The sequence below is a fragment of the Monomorium pharaonis genome, chromosome 2, assembly GCF_013373865.1.
Source record: "Monomorium pharaonis isolate MP-MQ-018 chromosome 2, ASM1337386v2, whole genome shotgun sequence".
In the NCBI taxonomy this organism is placed as follows: Eukaryota; Metazoa; Arthropoda; class Insecta; order Hymenoptera; family Formicidae; genus Monomorium; species Monomorium pharaonis.
In genome coordinates, this window is record NC_050468.1 from 12,754,798 (window position 1) to 12,778,199 (window position 23,402).

The 23,402-nt window shown below is 30.8% G+C and overlaps 1 protein-coding gene across 2 annotated transcripts; it reads left to right on the forward strand.

Moving 5' to 3' along the window:
- The first annotated feature begins 7,145 nt into the window (after positions 1 to 7,145).
- Positions 7,146 to 23,357, forward strand: LOC105838947 (GMP synthase [glutamine-hydrolyzing]). 2 transcript variants are annotated; one of them, XM_036282339.1, is made up of 9 exons: positions 7,146 to 7,292; positions 14,298 to 14,562; positions 14,658 to 14,870; positions 15,017 to 15,314; positions 17,998 to 18,475; positions 19,162 to 19,403; positions 20,111 to 20,281; positions 20,382 to 20,813; positions 23,185 to 23,357. In XM_036282339.1, exons 2-9 carry the CDS (start codon positions 14,348 to 14,350, stop codon positions 23,284 to 23,286), a joined length of 2,151 nt encoding a protein of 716 aa, XP_036138232.1. In that variant the 5' UTR covers positions 7,146 to 7,292; positions 14,298 to 14,347; the 3' UTR covers positions 23,287 to 23,357. The 2 variants fall into 2 exon arrangements, with proteins under 2 accessions (XP_036138232.1, XP_036138233.1); XM_036282340.1 differs by lacking the exon at positions 7,146 to 7,292 and adding an exon at positions 7,307 to 7,479 and having other exon boundaries at positions 23,185 to 23,290.
- Positions 23,358 to 23,402: the final 45 nt, after the last annotated feature.

Below are 23,402 nucleotides of genomic sequence, written 5' to 3' on the forward strand. Positions count from 1 at the left end.
AGAAAAAAATATGAGACGTATTTTTTGTTAGTGCGTTTTTGCACATTAAGGAAGATAAAACATCTTTTTAAAAATTTTTTTTATTTTTTTTTCGAACCAAATATCGTCGAAACTGTAAGAAATTGAAAAAAACGTTCTAAATAAAAATTGACTGGTTTCAAAAGTACTTTTGAATAATGTTTTGAAAAAATCTTAATTGGGTGTATTAAAAGATAAAATAAAAGAATTTTTAACACTATTAAACAGTAATCCTAAAACCATTCAACTTTTATTTAGAACATTTTTTCTATCTTTTATAGTTTTAACGATATTTGTTTCGAAAGAAAATAAATGATTTTTACAAGAAGTATTTTATCCCTTTACATGCGAGAACGCACTTATAAAAAAATTCATGTCTCTTATTTTTTCCAATAGAAAGGGCTTCCGGATACATGCTGCGTCCTGGTACAACGTTATTTTTTCTTATTTTTATCTGTATTTTAACACATCCAAAGCTTATTAAAATTGGAAAGATGGAAGCACTTTGTTGTGTTTCCTTTTGTAAGTTATAGTGTCTTCCATGGGCAAAAACTCGCTAGCACTAGCAGCACTGAGTGCTTAAAGCGTCTTTCATTGGGAGTAGTAATGAGTAAGTTCTAAGTGTTAAACATTTCATTGGAGTGCAAAGTGCTCTCAGTGCGCACTGAGTGCGGTAAAACTATCTGGGCTCATTATACGTACGTTTATTATGAATATTTTGTTAATATTCTCTAAATATTTATTGTAAATATTTTTATAAATGATGTTGAAATAATTGTGAAACATTTACCATAAAGATTGAGAGGGCTTCGTTTGCCTACAATCCCAATTGCCTACAGCTTTGTTTGCACACAAATTTAGCAGAGCTGCTCGATTGCCTACAATCTTGATTGCCTACAGCTTCGTTTGCACACACGAAAATAATTAAGGTACAAGAGTAGGATTGCACACATGACATTATTGCGCCCATACACATTGCACACACCAGAATATTCCGCTGATACACATAGGTTGAAAATGAAATAATAATATATTACAGTATAATAAGTTAAAACTTTTGTTAAAATAATATGGAAAAAAAGTGTAACAAAAGCCAAAGCTAGATGTTGGTTGCTTAAGTATACAATTATCTATAAATGTTAATTACAAACGTTTCGGCGCATTGTTTTCGGCTATCTTCAGTGTATGGTATAAATAAATTGAGTTTGTTACATACCCAAAGAGTTTGTTACATACACAATATTTTTTAACTTTTTTTAAATATTTATTTTTTATTATTTTTACATTATTAGCGTTTGTTGTATAAATAATATTTATTTAATATTTATTAAACATTTTTTTACATTAATTATTTATTTTAAATAATGAATTGGAAAAAATATTTATGAAACGTTTATCTAACGTTTATTTAATATTTATAAATTATTAATTTTTTATTAAAAATAATAATTTAAGAAAATTATTTAAGTAATATTTATTTAATATTTATGTAATTTTTATTTTACATTAAAAAAATTGTTTAAAATGATATTTTAAAAAATATTGATTTAATAGTGATTTAATATTTATGTTACAATAATTAATCATTTAAAATAATGATTTAGGACAAATATATATATAATATTAAATTGATGTTTTTATAATATCAACTTGACATTTTAATAAATTGTTTAAAATACTACTTATGTAACATTTATTTAATGTTTATGTAGTTATGTAATTATTTCATATTTAAAAAGTTTAAAATATTTTTAAAAAAATATTTGACTCTTGGTTAGGAAGCTAATTACTAATTATGGAGCATAAATCAAGTGTAAAGGAACAGTGAATCTATATAATGAGAATGTTAAAAGCTATAAATGAAACCTCTAAGAGACACAAATTGAAACATCGAAACATAAAGAAAGTGAAGATTATATACACCCACACAGCACACTTTATCCTGAGGATATTCCTTACGGAAAAAACACTCTAATTTTGAGAGTTTACACTCAAATTGAGTGTTAATATTCGATTTTGAGAGTTTACTCTCAAATTTAGGTGTATACGCTCAAATCTTGAGTATTTACTCTAAAGATTGAGTGTTTATACTCGGACATTGAATGTGTACATCCAATGATTGAGTGTTCATGCCAAAGTTTGAATTTAAATACTGAATATTTGAAAGTATACTCTCAACATTTGGATATAAGACAATAAAAGAGTGTATACTACACAACATAAAGTGTGAACACTGAAACGTTGGGAATGTACACTCAACATCTATCGGTTGAAGGTATACACTTAATATTGAGTGTGCACTCTCAAACATTGGATTAGAAAATGTCAAATAAAAACAAAAGCAAGAAAAGCAAGTTCAACCGAGAATAAAATTAATCTGCATTGGTAGAAATGGACATAAAACGAATATCTAAAATAAATATTCAACTATAGAGTATTCAGCTGGTTTTGAGTATTAATTTGAGTATTACTTTTAACTTGAATGTTTGCCATCTAATTGAGTGTTAATTTCAGTGTTATTCTTAAATTTAGGATTAACATTGAAATTAACCCTCAATTAGATGGCGAACATTCAAGTTGAGAATAATAACACTCTAATTAAAAGTAAATTAAAAAGCGAACACTTAAGTTGAGTGTTTACACTGAATTGAGTGTTTACTTCTTGTCCCAAATTATACTCAACTTGAGTACTTTTTTAAGTGTTATTTTTAGTGTTTTTTCCGTAAGGGACGCCCCACTTAATAGTCGACTCAACTGGCACGTACTTTATTAGAAACTCTTTAAATAGACATTCATGTAATGGTTATTTGAGTATAAAAATAAATTAAGACTTTTATGAAACGTATTAGAAGACTCAGGAGCACGAAAAGACTACAAATTTAAAAAAGTATGTCGCAACCCAGATAACAAAATGCCCGCTAAATGAGTTCACAATGCATGCACATCGTGCGGATAATTCGCACGGTGTGGTGCTAGACAGATGCGTCCTCAATTGATGCTTATATGACTCGCACGCGTGAGTGCCACATGCGTGCGGGTTATCAATTGCTCTCACCTTGTACCCTACTTTTTAATATACATCCTACACAGCACACTTTATCCTGAGGATATCCCAAATTATCCCAGACAGACGGAGGCAATTCCACGGATATCTCAATGAGATATCCTACAAAAATATCTTAAAATATCGTAAAATATCTTAAGATATCATATGATAACCCATTAATATATTTCGATATCTCCAAAAAATATCTTAAAATATTATAAGATATTGTAAGATATTCTATAATATCTTACGATATCCTATTACATCCAAATATCCACACAGCACACTTTATCCTATATAGGGATGTCCCTTGGATGTCATTTTGGGATATCGCAATATTGTTGGATATCCGTGGACCGTCTGCGATATCCAAGGGATATCCAAGGGATTCACAAATGTCCACCGATTTGACATCTTGTAGATATCTCAAACGATATCCAGAGGATATCCAAGAAATTTCCTGAGATATCGACGTAATATACGCTAGTGAAAAAATTTGTCAAAATTTAAAAAATTTTTTTCAGGATTTCTGATAAATATTCCGATTTTTTATAAGAATTGAAATAATTCTCGAAAAAATTTTAAAAATGAAAAATTTTGATTCATTTAGAAAATTTTTGAATATTTCTAAGTATTTTTGAAAGTTTCTAAGAATTGAAAAAAACTTGAACAAAAAATAAAAAATTCTAATTATTTTTACGGTAATCTTGTAAGAGGAAGAAGACTATAACAACAATATGTTTCAGCCAAGCCACAGCCGTTAAAGCATGTTTAATCTCTATATCTGAAAAAACGGTCACCTATCCAAGTGTCAACCATCGCCGACGTTGCTTGACTTCGAAGACCGTACGCATTCTAACGCCCCAGATAGCACAAGGACATCCACTGTATGTCCAATGGATATCCGCTTCTGGACATTCGGACGTCCATTAAGAGTCCAAATAAGGTCCGTCGGACATTCGATGGACGTCCATAGGATATACGTTTGGCACAACTTTGTACGTTCATAGAAAGTCCTTTAATAGACGTCCATGAGATATACGTTTGTCACAATTTCGGACATTGAGAGTGCGGTCCCATGAAGCGAATTATGCGGAAGCGGAACGAGCGGATCACCAATCGCGGGATCATTCTTAGAACTCTTTCAAAGATTCCGTCGAAACGGTCCTGTGATTGGTGATCCGCTTGTTCCGCTTCCGCATAATTCGCTTCATGGGACCGCACCCTCAGGGTGAGGTCCCATGGAGCAGATTACACGGAAGCGGAACGAGCGGATCACCAATCATGAGATCGTTCTGATTAAAGACCTATAATCAAAGATGCGCCAATGGCCCCCCACCATCTTGTACTTATACGGAGGGTGCGTTCGGGGAGACACTATTAACACTACAAACTCTAACGCTATCTGAACTGTTCGTGGAGCCAATAGCGCGGTAGTGATAGCGAGTTCCGTGAACAGCTATAGCGTAGCAAACACTGTTGGGCAGTTGATTAGCCACTGCCAGCAATATTAACAAAATGTTTATATATATATTAATAATTATTTATGTTAACAATGTTACTTAGTATATTTATTATTATTTTTCTTTATATATATATGATACTTATTTGTTTACATTTATTTTATATTCAATATTTTAATAATTATAAAATGATTATTAAACAATTAAATTTTTCAATGAAAATTGAAATTAATGAAGTTCACAAAATAAAAATTATTAAAGTTATTTACGATCTTATTAAATAAATTTTTTAATTTTTAAATAAATTAAATAATAATTAATAAGTCCTATATATTACTCTTTAATTAAAATTATTTTATATGTAATAAAATAAAATAATTTAAACAATTTCCTATAAATTTTTATTTTGTTCCATTTTTCTATCTCAATTCAAAATCAAATTAATTAATTATTAATTTATATTTATTTTACATAATATTATATGTTTAAAGCTTATGCCTAATATAATTTTTTTATGTAAATTTATGTTCTTTTGCACTATGTCGTATACTGTCGCTCTTGAATTGCATTAATTATTTAAACTAAAATTTTAAAATAATATATGATTACGTTATTAATTTAATTGATAATAATGATACTTAAGTCGTTTACATATTTGCAATTGGTACAGAAAAGGATTGCATTTTAAGACAAACAGTACATGCAGTGTAATGAATCAAAATAGTATATATTATTATATACATATTTTGATGAAAAATAATATATTATTTTAATATATTAAACTCAAAGATCCAGTCTTGATCATCTTGATAGAAATATATTAATGAAATATTTCACAGAAACTTTTTTATTTAATCCCTTTTTATTATTTATTAAGATTGATTAAAATGCATTAAAATTTATTAAAAATTAATATTTAACATTTATTAAAATTTATAAAATTTATTTATATAATAAATAACAATGTAATAAAATAAATTTTATGAATTTTAAGAAATTTTAACAAATTTAAATGAGTATATATTAAGGAATTTTAATATATTTTAATAAATTTAATAAATTTTAATGAAACAGATCTCCTCTTTGTCTCTCTCTCTCTCTCTCTCTCTCTCTCTCTCTCTCTCTCAATGAAGAGAGATTTTTAATTAAATATTTTCATTAGGACATATAAACAATTTCTTATTTTCTTCTTTCAAGATCACGCATAAATTTTCTCTAACCTTAAAAGAGAGATAGCACGTGATGTTTAAACAGACAATGGTGGGGATTGAGCCAAACGCTATCCATGCACTACCTCTGAAGCAGTAGCATGGATAGCGCGCGTTTATGACGTCAAACGCTACGGACAGTGACGTCATCATAATTTTGATAGCGCTATCCAGCGTCTCCGCGAACAACGGTAGTGCTGCGCAGTGCTGCGTAGCGCTAATAGTGAGCTCCCCGAACGTACCCGGAGACTGGATGGGGGCTGGCCGGCTGGGGCCGAGGGCTGGGGTCTGGAGTAGTGGAGATAGTAAACAATGCGAGCCTGCTCCAAGTTATACGCAGCCATATAACAGATGCAAATTTAATTTTTCTTGTTCTTCCTGAGTGTATCGTCAAAATATAGTAACCCTCGAGAGTGCAGAGATTGAATTACCTTATAATTTCTGACACATATATTCCTTTAACCTATACTGCTCAACACAGAGCTCTCTCCTCTTCCTCGCCCAGCGTGGGTACGCAATGGCGGATAAACCATGTGACTCAAGTGACCAATCAAAATTGTGTTTGCCATTGGCGAATCTTTGATTATAGGGGCTCGATTCTTGAATTCATTTGCAAGAGAAACGTATTCGCAAATTCTGTTCTTACAGAAAATTTGAAAATTTATTAGCTATCGTATGGCTTTTAACCAATAAACTTGCAATTTTTCTGTTAGAGCGGGTATTTGCGCATACGTTTTCTTGCGAATGAATTCAAGAATCGAGCCCTAGGTCTTTAGTTCTGATAGAACCCTTTTAATAATTCCGTCAAAACGATTTCGTGATTGGTGATCCGCTCGTTCTGCTTCCGCGTAATCCGCTCCATGGGACCTCACCCTCATAGACCTAGTTTACACCGAGCACTTGGTACGCGTATCAAATAGTAAATAACTAGTGAATGTGTTTAATCATTGGCTGATCAGCTTAAATTCACTACTTGATACGCGTACCAAGTGCTCGGTGTAAACTAGTGGTCTGTTCTTTCTAGCTGCACTGTTGCACTGGTGCAATAAGTTAGAATGAGAAAAAATATACTTATCTTACTTTAACTTATTGCACTGGGGCTCGATTCTTGAATTCATTCGCAAGAAAACGTATGCGCAAATACCCGCTCTAACAGAAAAGTTGCAAGTTTATTGGTTAAAAGCCATACGATAGCCAATAAATTTTCAACTTTTCTGTAAGAACAGAATTTGCGAATACGTTTCTCTTGCAAATGAATTCAAGAATCGAGCCTCCGGTGCAACAGTGCAGCTAGAAAGAACAGACCATAGGTCAATATGGGACCCTCCCTGTTATCACGCAAAAAATTACGTGATCTCACAATCCCTAGTTTTGGAGATTTTATTGTGCAAGAATTGGCGCACTTGCGCGACCGCTACTTGAAAGTAGTCAACGATCGCGCTGCATTGTGGCGATCGAATGGCCGCTTCGTTGGATATTTGTCCGTTCTGTTCTTCTGCGATTAGTTTTACTTTGTTCAGTGATCCTCACGAGCGGTGCCTCCTGTTAAACGATTTGGTAAGTTGAATAATAATCCTCCGATCGGATGGCGACGCTCGAAATAATCTACAGTCTGCTATATTTGTCGCGCAAACGTACCGCACCTTGTACGCCCGGTGAGATTGTTTTTCATTAAATAACCAACTGGCGACTTCACGGATTATTGCTCAAATTGCGAGCGCGATCAACCAGACACATACATAGGGTGCGTCGAATGAAACATTCAGCTGATCCAACTGTCGTAATGTACATACAGTAGATCATTGAAATACCCATCAACATGTGAGGCGGTAATGTTCTCGTCACCTGTACCTCTTAAGCTGAATATACACTTGGCGAACGAATAGCGAATGTGAATATTCGGATATTAATGTCCGTGTTTATAAATCGTCATTACTTTTTTTTTATTGCACTAAATGCTCCAGCATTTTATCGGATGTTCTATCGGTACATATATTGCAATAAAATTTATGCTACATTTGCACAATAGTGACAACTTTTACATTTGGTGTTCGTTTGTAGATAAATATCTGGCTTTATTTGTCACTGTTTGTACAATTTGTGGGAAAATAAGTAATATTAGATATCTTACAAAACTGATATCTATAATATAAGGGCCATTCCATATATATTCTATAATACCATAAGTATAGTTGTAAGTGATTGTAAGACTCATTTATTTCTAACTGATGTAAATTAACTTTAATTTCAGTTTGACTTTCTGTTTATCTTTTATTGTTTTAAGAATAAGAAAAACCAAGAAAATTAATTTACGTTTGATAAAATTAATTCGCGTTAATTGAGAAATACAATTGCAATCTCACAATACTTTACAACTATTTATGATTATGAATACATTATTATAAAAGGGCCTTAAAAGTCTATAATTTAGATTAGAATATTCTTGATGGATGATTATTCATAAACTTGTAACAATAGTCAAATATACATATGTGGTAGTTTTTCAGTTTTACTTGAATTCAAACGTTTTTGCATAAAAATTTTTAGTTTATTATGCATGAATATATTTTATTAGCAGAAAATGTTATTTACTTGCACGAAAGATGACACAAGTCACAAAAATAAAATGTTTGAGAGAATAAAAATCGTGTATTTTAAAATTAATTATTTATAGCAGTATTTTACATTAAGCAATTTAAAGCTAAGCACACAAATTGCTTGTTTATATAAGTTCCATATAAGTAACATAAATATTAATTTGCAATGGTGTTATGTTACATTCCAAAAACTATCTTGTTTTTTTCTAACTTATCTTTTATATTCAAAGTCCAACATTTAAAACATAATTCACACATAAAATGAAATTGAACAAGTGTTGACTTGTCTCTTTTTTACAACATGTCCAACTTTTACAGAAGCGCGCGCGCGGACACACACACGTTTAAAATAGTATTAACATTGGGGATCCGGACCAAAATGAAATTTCAGGGATAAGTTTCTGAAAGCGACAACCCTCCGATTTTGCTGAAATTTTGTATACAACTTCTTTTTATCTAGTAAATAAGATTCCCAAGTGGATTTTGGGCGACGCGACTCCCTCGCCCCCCAGCCCCCTTCAAAGGTAAAACTGTTTTTGTTAATTATTTCATAAAGTATTAATTGTGTGGAAAAAGTTGTCGAACAAAAAATGAAGCTCGTAAAAAGTTCTACAAATAAGATTGTACACATATTTTACGTAATTGCAACAGTTTAATTGTTATTATCATAAAACTATTGTAAAATAAGTTATTAAGGAGATGCTAAACTGCTCGTCAAACTTGATCGAGGTCAATAATGTAGAGTCATTTGGACATGTCATTAACAAAATTTTGTATTTATTTCTTTTATAGATTTAGAAATCCTTTTCCAGAATTAATTGTTGAGGGTTTTTAATTCTGTATATGCAATAAAAAGTTGTACATTGGAACAAATTGTACAATTCTGTCGATAAAACAGATAGGATCCCCTTAAACACAGAAAACTTTTTTTCTAAAGTTCCTAGGCTCATTCTAAAAGCACAGTATTATTCTTTGCTAAAATGCCAAGTGCGCCTCATGCTTATTTTATGCGTACAAAGTCTAAAATTTTTATACACAGCAAATGTTTTCAAGAGTCACTATAGAAATCGATAACAAAACTATAATTTTCAAACTTTCTTTCGTTTTTCGTATGAAATTGATCGCAGCGCACCGCGTTATTATCTGTACTTTAATTTTAGAGAAGGATTTTCAATTCCATGCAATCAATAAAAAGATTTCAGTGTCCGAAAAATTAGTGATAAAACAGCAGTTTAGTATCCCCTTAAGTGTTAACACCGTTACCACACACATATCTATATATGCATAAACCATGAAAATGGCAGAAATCACGAAAAAATCATAAAAATCATAGTTTTTTTCATTTATAAAGTCCAAGTCGCAAACCCATGTGGTGCAGAGAATGCTTTGCGCGCGCGCGCACGCACACACACACACACGGGGGGGTGCAAGGGGGACCTTCTGCCTCCCTCTCGCACCCAACCCGTCCAAGTCGCTAACCCATGTACACATTGCAAACAAAGTAAAGTTCACATGTGTTTGCAGATTTCCAATACAAAGTAAAAGTTTTATTATCAAGTTTTGCACTGTTACACTACGTACAAGTTTTAATTCTTACAAATTTTTTTTGTCAATAACTTTTTAATAAACAACGAGCGACGGCTAAAATTTGTTGTAGATTACTCAGGACAGTGACCTTGATAACATGTCAAGGTCAAGGGTTGAAGCTGAATCCCCTTTTGTCAATATTTAGCCTTTTTGAAATAATTAACAAAAACAGTTTTACCTTTGAAGGGGGCGAGGGGATCGCATCGCCCAAAATCCATTTGGGAATCTTATTTACTAGATAAAAAAAAGCTATATACAAAATTTCAACAAAATCGAAGGATTGTCGCTTTCGGAAGTACACCCAAATCTTGTTATATGTTGGGTTCTCAATGTATTAACATCATCGATTGTTATAATCAATATTGTTATATGCTTTGTTGATCAAACTGCCTAAAACGCGGATTGTAGGCAGGTTCAAATCTTGGTTAAGGCATTAATGAGAAATATTATTAAAGACTGTTACTTTTACGGAAGTTTACGTCACTAATAAAATTTACGTGATTGAGAGTAGAGCCTTTGGTACACGATATGATTTTTTATTAGATTGCATACGAGGCATCTTAATACGTGTCTTGATTGGTTCGGATGATTATGTCACCAATCGTAAGCCAATGAGGATACGTAGTAAGACGCCTCGTATGCGATCTAGCATGAAAAATGGTATTGTGTGCCGAAAGCTTAAGACATTGATGATGTACTAATTTTATGGTTTATTATTATGGTGTCTTGTAAATGTGTACGCACGCGCGCGCATGTGTGTGTGTATGTGTGTGTGTGTGTGTGTTTTCAATTCAATATCATATTCTATTTTTATTTAAAACTGTAATATTGTGAACAGTAAATTTTAACGTTATCATCCAAATTTAATTGTCTATAGATATAATAATTGTCTGAAAAGAATTGTGACTCAGTAATATATATGATATTACAGCATTAGATGTATGCATACTATTTACAAAACATCTATATAATAAAAAGTTACGAATTTAATAATGTATTGTTTAATAATTTATGTTAACAATAACAAATTTCTATTTATAGTCGATAATGCCATTGCTCTTCAATTACTGCTAGACCCCTTAGGGCCTCTGTAGTAGTGATGAAAATTTGTACAGAGGTGATGGTTATGGAATAGTATCTTGTCAGTGGCTCAGCTAATATTTTTTGTAACAAATTTTTTATAAACTTTTTAAGAGGGAAAATTCTTTTAGATCTTTAAATGTTTGTTAGCATCAGTATGATTTGATTATTAATTTATATCGGAATATTATTTTAGTTTTAAGACCAAAACGATGTACAGTTCAAAGAACTAGAAAATGTATATAATATTATTTAAGCACTAAGACTTGCTATGACCATTGTTGGTCTTTCCTTGATTTTAATGGTATTATGTACCTTATAGTTGTGTATATGTATATATGTATGTATGTATATATATATATATATATATATATATATATATATATATTATATATAGATTATTATATAATAGTTAAAAAATATATATATACACAGGGTATCCCAAAACACGTGAGTCGCTCGTAAAAAGGTAGAAGGGGGATCGAGATGAACATAGAAGTCCAATATTGTCTTGGGTTAGGTCTACCAATAATCGAGTTATTAACGTATGGAATTTGCGAATAATCTAATTAATTTCTATCGTAATTGTGAACAGTAAATTAATAAATACATTCACGATAGGTTTTTTCTTCCGTGTTATGACTCGAGCGGATCGAGCTCTTTCCTCGGCACGCTCTCATTCGCATAATTTGAAAAATTAATACCTCGATTATTGGTGGACCAAACCCAAGACCTAACTCAAGACTATATTGGACTTTTATGTTCATCTCGATCCCTTCTACTCTTTTATGACCATTGACCCACATGTTTTGAGACACCCTGTATAATATATAGAAAATATTAACTTTTGTTTGTATTTAAAATGTGTGCTAAGATATTTAGTTATCTCGTTTAGTTTTGTTATTTATATTTTCTGCATTGACGTACTAAACTTTATTATCAATGTCTCTGATAGAGATGTCTCTGATAATACATAACTCTCTGATAATACGTAACGATTAAGGAATAAATAGTGAACATTGGATTAATATATTTAAAGCACTTTTATAAGAGGTAAAATAAAATACATATCTATTACATTGTTGCAAAAATAAAAATAAAATAGAGTATTATTAATGTATTAAATGAGAAGATGACATTTCTTTGAACTAAAATTGAATAAAATACATAGACTTATTGTACCTTTTTATATCGTGATACGAAACTATTAAATTTTAATTTATACAACACAAAATATTTATATTGTGTTCATGTATATTTATTGTGTAAAAAAATGGGAAAACTTTGGAATTTTTTAGAAATTTTTCTGAAAATTATTGATTTTTATAGAATTTTATTGCATTACACACACACACACACACACACACACACACACACACACACACACACACACACACACACACACACACACACACACACAAGGAAATATTTGGAATTTTATTTTTGAATTTCTTTCTTTTTCCTAATTATGTTTCGAGGAAATATATACAAATATGTTATCCCTTTTAAATTGGCACAATTTGTAGATATTTTTGAAAAATATCATTTGTGAGTTTTACTTTTAAAGGTTTACTTGGATTTTAGTTTTTTATTAAAAGAACATAAATAAAATTGTTTTTTTTTTTTCTTGCCAATACAAAATATCGACAATTGGTTGTCAATAAATATAAGCTGTATGAAGCTGGCAGGACCAAATCAGCAAAATCGAATGTGACCTAATGGAATATTTAGTACTTTTTTATACTATTTTGTACCATCAAAATTTATTTTGTACTCTGTGCCATTTAAGAAAAAAATCATAGCGCTTTTAAGTTAATATGAAGATAGCAGGACCATAAAAAAATTATTCCAAAAATTACAATAAAGCGGATATAATTAATACAGAATTTGTACTAATTTGTACCATTCAAAACACGTTGAAATATTTGTCATCTCCTTAAAACATCCCCTATTGCAATTAGCCTTAAAGAAACATCTCTCTCCTCTAATTTTTTAAGAACAAAATCGAATTGAATTTATGGTACTATTTTGTGCTTATCGTGTACCACCAAAATTAATTTTGTACCCTGTACCTTTTAAGAAAAACTCGTGGTCTTGCTAACTTAATACGAAACTGACAGAATAAAGATTATTGAAAAGTAAAAACAGATTTAATTAGTACTGAATACGTACTAATTTGTACCATTCAAAACACATTAAAATATTTCTGTTATTTTCTTAAAACAATCCCTATATCAATTAGAAACATTATCCCTCCTCCTTCGCAAGAATTACTTTTTGTGGTACAAAATAGTACAAAAAAGTGCTAAATATTCTATTAAGGCGCATTCGATTTTGCTGATTTGGCCAGCTTTATGAAACTAAATAGAATAAATAATAACTATAAATAAAATATATACATTTATATTATAATCAAAAATTTAATATTAAGGCTTTGGCATTTTATAACGTACATTAATTTTTAGATTAATTTTATTTGAACTATTTATATACATATATAATTTATGATAATAACAATATGTTTTTATTATAATAGTAACAATGTGTTTTATTATTTTTCAAATTTTAAACTTTTTTAATGTTATGTGATATTATTTATTTACATTTTGTTATTTATAATTCATTTTTTTAAAATATTTTTCCAATTTTTATATTCAAAACTCAATTAGTTTTTCTTTGTGATTGTACACTGCCCCAAAACGATTTGTTCCTAGCCACCACTCATGGAGTAAGTGAAATATAAAAAGTAGAGTCATAGCGTTATCAGCCGGCAGCGGCTGACTGGACATATTTATCTATCTAATTATTGATCGCTGCGAAATAGTCGATAGAGAGAAGTCTACGTCTTTCTTACGTCGGGGGTACCTAAGAACGAATCGTTGTTGGGCAGTGTATGATTAATGAACATTAAAACCACGTATAATAAAATAAATTTATTTTAAAGTTGCATTAAAAAATTCTCTAATCTCATATAACATTTTAAATCCTGAAAAATCCATGAAAATTCTTAGGAAATTGTTTTACAAAAATTTGAATAAATATCTTGTATATAAAATAAAGTTTGATGAAACAAAAAACAATTATAAAAGCTATAAATACAGTTATTATTATATGATTTGTATTATAAAAATAAAACATCTTTAATTAAAATTCTATAATTACAATTTATTGATTCTTTTTATTATTTTGTTGAATTTTATTTTATTTTTGAGAATCTTTAAGATTTGAGTTTATACTTTTTTTTATCATTTATAATCATTCTTTATGTATTCGATGTTATTCTTTTAAATCATTGCAGGTATAGTAACGTAACAACGATATTATAACATATACAAACATAATATTGAAATGGAAAAAAGTGCCGATGGATTGCTGTTTCGCGCTGAGAGAAATAATGGTGCCGATGACGTAGCTATGGATATTGTCGACGAAAAAGTAGCTATTTTAGATGCAGGCGCGCAATATGGGAAGGTAATAGACCGCAAGATTCGCGAATTAAATGTTCATAGTGAAATTTTGGCCCTTGACACACCTGCATTTACTCTTCAGGAGAAAGGATACAAGTAAGGCATACACGTTTAAATTAATTATGTCGTTAACTTAATTATTATAATTACACTTATGCATTATACAAATATTAATTTTATTATCTTTTTAGAGCTATTATAATTTCTGGTGGTCCTAGTTCTGTGTATGCGGAAGATGCACCCAGATATGATGCCGACATTTTCCGAATAGGAATTCCTGTATTAGGTATTTGTTATGGGATGCAAATGATGAATAAGGAATTCGGTGGTAGTGTAACTAGAAGGGAGACTCGAGAGGATGGTCAGTTTCCCATTGAAGTTGATACCAAGTGCCTGTTATTTAAGTATGTAAATTTCAGTCATATTAAAAAGTATTAAATCATAAAATTAAATAATACTTATTTTTGTGATTTATAAAAATTTTGTGTGAAATATTTTCTAATGTTCAAAAGATATAAAGATAGATATAACAAGCGTCATTGTTTATTAGGGGCTTGGACAAGGAACAAATGGTACTATTAAGCCATGGAGATAGCATAGACAGGGTGGCTGACTGCTTTCGTACTACTGCCAGATCATCAAGCTTTATAGCAGGTATAGCGAGCGATAAGATGAATTTGTATGGCGTACAATTTCATCCAGAAGTGGATCTAACGCCTAATGGAAAATCGATGCTACATAACTTTTTATTCGGTATCGCTGGCCTTACGGGTAACTACACGCTTCGCGATCGAGAAGCACAATGTATCGAATACATCAGAAAGACTGTAGGCGACAAAAAAGTTTTGGTACGTAATTAATAAATCCTTTCTAAAAAAGGGCATGGCATCGATACTCGCATCTCTCGAAGTATTGTTGTCGCTTTTCCGCGATGCCGATTAAACGTGTGTGAAGTTAGCATCTCAAAGTTTAGCATCTCATAAAAATACTGCAGAATTACTTGCACCCAGCATAGTTTTAAAGTTCTTGATAGGTTTCAACAATAATTCCGTTGAATTATCTATTTTAATTAAATTTTTATAAATGAGATGCTAATTTCCAAAATCACATAATAGCATCTCACCGTATTTCGAATATACGACCACAGAGAAGACTAAATCTATAGAGTTCTATCGTTTAAAGACGTCCTATCAATAGTTCTGATGATTAAATAAATGAAAAAATAATTTTTTGTTACAAAACATACGTATATATGCGTGTACGTCTGCGCACGTGGATTTGGTGTAACTGGCATCTCAGATAGACAAAATTAATTAATTTAAAAATTTTAAAAGTATTTTTCAACAACTATCTAGATGTAAAACTTATATTTATAGGTTTAGACATGAGATGCTGGTTGAATATCGATAGTTCTATTTCTTTTAACGCAGTTTCCATATAGATACGGACGTGTACAATAATTTTTTAAAGAGTTTCGGTAATATAAATAATTAAAACATTTTTTAAACAATTATTTTGCCCGGAAAACCTGAATTTTGAGGGCTAGACGTGAGATGCTGGTCGAATATCGACAGTTCTATTTATTTTAACGCAGTTATCATATTGTTCCGGACGCGTACAATAATTTTCTAAAGAGTTGCGGTGGTATAATTAATTAAAACATTTTTTAAACAATTATTTTGCCCAAAAATCTTGAATTTTGAGGGCTAGACGTGAGATGCTGTTCAAATATCGACAGTTCCATTTATTTTAACGCAGTTCTCATAGTTCCTGACGCGTACAATAAGTTTCTAAAAAGTTCCGGTGATATTAATTAACACGTTTTTAAACATTTTGCCCGAAAAATTGAATTTTGAGGGCTAGACGTCAAATGCTGTTAAAATATCGACAGTTCTAATAATTTTAACGCAGTTCTCATATAGATACGGACGCGTACAATAAGTTTCTTAGGAGTTTCGGTGATATAATTAATTAAAACATTTTTCAAACAATTATTTTGCCCGAAAAACTTGAATATTGAGGGCTTGACGTGAAATGCTAAACAAATATCGACAGTGCTATTTATTTTAACGCAGGTCTCATATAGTTCTGGACGCGTACAATAATTTTTTATAAAGTTCAGGTGATATAATTAATTAAAACAATTTTTAACAATTATATTGCCCGGAAAACTTGAATTTTGAGGGCTAGACGTGAAATGCTAATCGAATATCGACAGATCTATTTATTCTAACGCAGTTCTCATATAGTTCCGGACGCGTACAGTAGTTTTCTAAAAAGTTCCAATGATATAATTAATTAAAACATTTTTTAAACGATTATTTTGCCCGGAAAACTTGAATTTTGAGGGCTAGACGTAAGATGCTCTTCAAATATCGACAGTTCTATTTATTTTAACGCAGTTCTTATATAGTTTCGTACGCGTACAATAGTTTTCTAAAAAGTTCCGGTGATATAATTAATTAAAACATTATTTAAAAATTATTTTGCCCGGAAAACTTGAATTTTGAGGGCTAGACGTGAGATGCTGGTCGAATATCGACATTTCTATTTCTTTTAACGCAGTTCTCATATAGTTCCGGACGCGTACAATAAGTTTCTAAAGAGTTCAGTTGATATAATTAATTGAAACATTTTTTAAACATATTGTGGTCGTATATTCGAAATACAGTGAGATGTTATTATGTGATTTTGGAAGTTAGCATCTCATTTATAAAAATTTATTTAAAATACGTAATTCAACGTAACTATTGTTGAAACTTATCAAGAACTGTAGAACTATGCTGGATGCAAGTAATTCTGCAGTATTTTTTGAGATGCCAAACTTTGAGATGCTAACTTCACACACATTTAATCGGCATCGCAGAAAAGCGACAACAATACTTCGAGAGATGCGAGTATCGTTGCCATGCCCTTTTTTAGAAAGGATAATTATTATTGCAATTGTTATTTTTAAAAAGTAAAAAACTAAATAGCGCGCGCCTGTGTTGTTCTAGTTATGATTCAAAATATGAATTAAGCTCTTAAAATAATACAATAAATATGCAATTGAAAGATTTCTTATACAAACCAAGAAGTTTAAAAAGTTATATTTCTAAGAAACAAAAACTTGTCTTTAAAAAATTTATTGTACAATTATGGTTCTCTCTCTGTCTCTCTCTCTCTCTCTCTCTCTCTCTCTCTCTCTCTCTCTCTCTCTCTCTCTCTCTCTCTAAAATTATAAATTTTTAATATTCCAATTTTCTTTTATATATCTATAATCTTCCAACAGTATATACTTATACGAAATTAGAATAATTAATTTCTGATTTATAAGAAAATTATCAAAGTGACTTTTTCTTTAGTATTTTTTTTAATTTATCTTACTGTTTATTTATATTTATATTTCCCTTTTTCTGTTTGATTTTTGTGGGAAAAAATTACTCGTAATATAACGCTACTGATAGAGAATGATTGTAGGAAACCCCTCAATTATAGTTGTAGTATTTTAAATACGCAATAAAAAAATGTGTTTTATTTAAATTATTGCAGTTATTAGTGAGCGGCGGTGTGGACTCGACAGTGTGTGCAGCTCTGTTACAAAAAGCTTTAAGTAAAGAGCAAGTTATAGCTTTACATATTAATAACGGTTTCATGCGTAAAGGAGAAACGCAATTCGTGGAACAAAGTTTAGCCCAATTGTGTGTCACATTAAGAGTAGTAAATGCTGGTCGTTATTTCATGCAGGGAACGACGACTGTTCCATTGGACAATGTCGCGCCTGTAATGAATACTAATATCACGAATAATAAAGGAATATGTGGTACAGCGAGTAGCCCCAGAACAAGATTAACCAAGATGTTATGCGAGACTACTAATCCAGAGGAAAAGAGAAAAATTATAGGAGATGTTTTTGTAAGGGTCGCAAATGAAGCGATGGCAGAAATGGGATTGAAACCAGACGACATTTTCCTTGGGCAAGGCACTCTCAGGCCAGATCTAATAGAAAGTGCAAGCGCCTTAGTCAGTGGTAAGTGCTATTTTTATAATTTTTAATCAAAATGTTTGTTACTCACAAAATATGAAATTTTCAGAGAATTTCTTTTTTATCTTTGAAATTATGGATTTTTAAAATGTCACTAGTACCCAGGGAAGTTTTTAGAAAACCTTTTTTTTTAATTCTATCTAACAAAACTGGTTTTTTGTGGTTTTTTTTTCTTAATTTTTAATGTAAAAAGATGATTAGCAATAAATATGGCATACACATTCAATTACATTCTCTCGTGATTCGTGAGTGTTTATTTAAAAAGTTACAAAAGAAGACAACACATTATTTTAAATTGGAGTTATATGTTAACTATCTTTCGAATTCTATACTTTTGATGAGCTCCATGTATTGCGCATAGATTGTTATATGCCATATTTATAGTTTATATTATTTCTTTTCAGTACTTTCCCAAATTTAATATTCAAAACTCAAGTGGCTTTATGATTGTACGATTAAGGAACATTAAAAGGAAATATAATTAAAAGGTATAATAAAATAAATTTATATCAAAGCTACATTAAAAAATTCTACAATCTTACCTCGAATTTTGAATAAAAATTTCTGGAAAAGTCGGAAATTCTTAGGGAATTAAATTTTTTTACATTTTAGTAAATATTCTGTTAATAGTAAACTCCTATTTTAAAGTACGAATTTTTTTATTTGTTTAGGTAAAGCGGATGCCATAAAGACACACCATAATGACAGTGAACTTGTGCGAACATTGCGATCGCAAGGATATGTAGTTGAACCATTGAAAGATTTCCACAAGGACGAGGTAAGACAGTTGGGTTGTGACCTTGGATTACCAGCAACGCTTGTCACGCGTCACCCGTTCCCAGGTCCTGGACTCGCGGTACGAATTCTTTGCGCGGATGAGCCTTACATAGAAAAGGATTTCTCTGAAACACAGGTACTACAAACGTAAAATAAAAAAAGTATTGGAATTCACAATTGTTTATTCAAGAATTGAGAGAGAGAGAGAGAGAGAGAGAGAGAGAGAGAATTGATATAAATTATAAAAAATTTAAATATATCCAGAATTTAGTTAAAAAATAAAAAGTTAAATGTTAAAAAGTTAATAAATTAATTTTTTTTTAAATTTTAAATGTAATTTTTTTAACTTTATATTTAAAACGCGAATTTATTAATTTCTTTAAGTTAAAAATTTATATAAATTATAAATAAAAAAACGTTCTCATATAAAAAATATTCTCTCATATAAAAAATTTCTTTGTTATTTTATATGTAAACTCAATTTACAAATAAAATATTAAATTTATTTGATGAACTATATTGTAATTGTATTCAAAATAATTTTTTAGAACTATAACATTCCAATTTAATATAAATAATATAAATAATACCTTTTAAAATTAACTTTTAATTTGGGTTAATTTAATTTTAACACTTTTAGCTAAGTTTTTTGTTTATATAATTTTAACACTGTTAGCTAAGTTTTTTGTTTATGTAACTTTTAATGTAATTAAATTTTAAACTACTAACCTTAATATAATTTAATTAAAAAATATTAATTTATCAACTCTGACTATATATATATATTCAGGATTGGGTAATTTTTTATTTTTTATATGTATGTATAATTGTTATTTATGCTAGGTCATAGTAAAAATAATGGCCGAGTACGAGCAGATGCTTCAAAAGAAACATGCGTTATTAAATCGCGTGGAAGGCGCGACGAGCGAAGCCGAGCGTCAGCAGCTTCGAAGAGTTTCGAGTCATCGTCACATCGCGGCGACCCTTTTGCCTATTCGTAGCGTAGGGGTTCAGGTAAGAATATAAAAGAAAGAACAGTTATTATCGAAATATATGTAAATATATTTGATTTCTAATTTTGCCAGATATATTAAAACATTGTCGGTTTCTGTAGGGTGATCGAAGAACTTATAGCTATGTAGTAGGTTTATCATGTGAGGAGACTGTATCCGAAGGTGTGGAGTGGGAGGATATGTTATTCCTCGCAAAACTAATTCCACGCGTGTGTCACAATGTGAACCGTGTGTGCTACATCTTTGGATCGCAACTTCACCATCCAATCCAGGATATCACGCCTACGTATCTCACCTCGAATGTGATAGCAACACTACGACAGGCGGACCACTTAGCTAATCAAGTGTTGGCTTCTAACGGCTGTATAGGAGCCATTAGTCAGATGCCCGTTGTTCTAATACCGATACACTTTGATCGTGACACGGCATGTCGAACGTTATCATGTCAACGTTCTGTTGTTCTCAGGCCATTCTGTACTAATGATTTCATGACTGGCATGCCCGCCATTCCTGGCAAAGATTTGCCGATACATGTAAGTTTATGTAGCTTTTCATTATATCAAACATCTCTGAATTGATTATGATAAATATTTTAATGATAATTTTTTTATAACATTTTAAGACGAATACAAAAATGTTGAATAATTTTCAAATAAGAAGTGTTTAAAGATTACGAATGTCAAGGCTAGAATTTTTCACATTTAAACAATAAAATCAGTGACAAAAGTTTACATGAAACATTTTTAGCAGTAATGAAATTATTGTCAGCATATACAAATATATGGCTATTCGGTTCATTCATCTCATCTTAACCTTGATATATAGATTTTGCTTCACATGGAACTTCGAAAACTCATGTGGAACATAATTATTAATCCTTTTGTCTTGTATAAAAGAAAAAACCGGTTGTACGTGTGCGTATGTGTGTGTGCGAACCACTTTTATAATTTCGTTTAATAAGTTTATATTTGTGCTCCACACATGTTTTGAATTGCTACGTGAAACAATTTTTAATTTGAAATTATTAATTTGGTTTGGGTTAATTTAACTTTTTTCAAAGAGAGGAATGTAGAGGGAGAAATAGATCTTATTTTTAAGTTAGGTAAAGTTCAAATTGTAGAGTTTAACATATGTTTATATTGTCAATTTTTTTGTTAATAACTTTTTAATAACCATGAACAGCTAAAATCTGAATCTGTAAAATCTATCCAAGTCAAAAGTCACTTAAAGTGTCCTTAACAATACATGTGAAGATCAAGATCATCAAAAATGACCTAAATTGAACAATTGCAAAATATTTTATTCAACTTTGACAGTATAAGGCCGGATCTACAATAGGTGTAGTAAGTCTTATGCCATAAAAAATTGACCAATTATAATCGAATATGAGAAGAATAATCGAATATAATTGGTTAATTCCTTATGGCTTAAGGCTTACTACACCCATTGTAGATCCGGCCTAATTCGTAATCTTAAAACTTATAAGTAGTGATCATGACATACAAATTGCGCATCTCCTTTCTGTGTCAAAGGCGAGGTTCAAATTTACTCAAATATCAGATTTTTTAATGATTACCTTTCAAAAGGTAATGGGGCAAATCGCCGACAATACATTTGCCAAGACAGTTACCATGAAGCATGCATGCATCAAGTGAAGATTACACCATAGTATAACTAGTAGGGGCACTTCTTGTCAGCACTTTGATCTTTTTGTCTTTGATCACGTGGTATTCCGCCATGTTTTTGGACTAATATCCAGTAACGTATCAATTGTTTAAGGAACCTGTATTATATTAGTACGGCAAGAAGGTGAACCACAGGGATGTTTGAGAAATGAATGTTCAAAAAGTATGTAGACGAGGCGAAAGAAAAATGCGCTAATAGCGACTTATTCAAGTATATAAGTGAGACACGTTTGTACCCGTCAGCTTCTCGGGACCTGGTATAACCCTCTCTCACAGACTTCACACTACCATGTACAAAAATTGTCTGATTAATTCCCCCCAAAAACATGGCGGATGCGCAGAACGGATCGACGTAAACCTCAGGAAACCTCGAAGTACCCATACTAGTTATACTACGATTACAATTTGCAGTCAAACAACACATAAAAAAGAGGGAGAGAGAGAAACCTGTAAAAATATGTAGCAAATTACGACACTTGTCTCAGTTGCTAATAATGTCATATAAAAAGTATAAAATAGTTTTGAAATAATGGTATATTCCCAGCTATTAAAACCGTAAAGAGATTCTTAATAGCTAAGAAATGTATTGTGTGCACATGGAAAATTAGAACATGAATAAAAGAGCTAGAATTCTGTACAATCAGGGATGACAAAATGGATAATGATAAAATACTTTTATGAATCGAATTATGACAACAAAATTACTATACAAATATGCAATAAGAATCTTATTAAGACTTGCATTAAATGAGAAAAGTTTAACCGCACGACTCTTACTATTTAAAAACTAAGCTTTGATATTTTCATATTAGAATTTTCATCTTAAAGTATTACAAAAAAATTGTCATTAAAATATCATATATCAGTTTAGGGACACGTATATACATGTAAGCATGCACTTAATTATTAAACATATTAAGTACTAGCGGATTCTAACGTCGACAATTGAGGGGAGGGGGGGGGGTCGTATATTACTATATCATATATCACACATCGAACGCAGTATAAATCCTGCGTAAAATTTATTTTATGCAGGCGCCTACGTTGATCGATCTGCATTAACGTTTAATGGATTATTTTAGCCAATTTTTTAAACTGATTTAATAAGAGTAATTTCTTTTAATTTGGAAGAGGAAATTAATCCTAAACTCCCTTTTTCCTCAGATCTACTAGTAATATTAAAAATAATTATATAATTTAGATAAATTATATTTTTTAGGTGGTGAAAAAAATGGTAACTGAAATATCCACGGTGCCCGGAATTTCACGTGTTTTATATGACCTAACGTCTAAACCACCAGGAACAACCGAATGGGAGTAGTAAACGCTCATCTGGCCCCTTTCTATTTTTTCACCATCCTTGCGCGCGTAACAATTACAAAGCGAAAAAAATTATATGTATATGTGTATATATGTATATATATATATATATATATA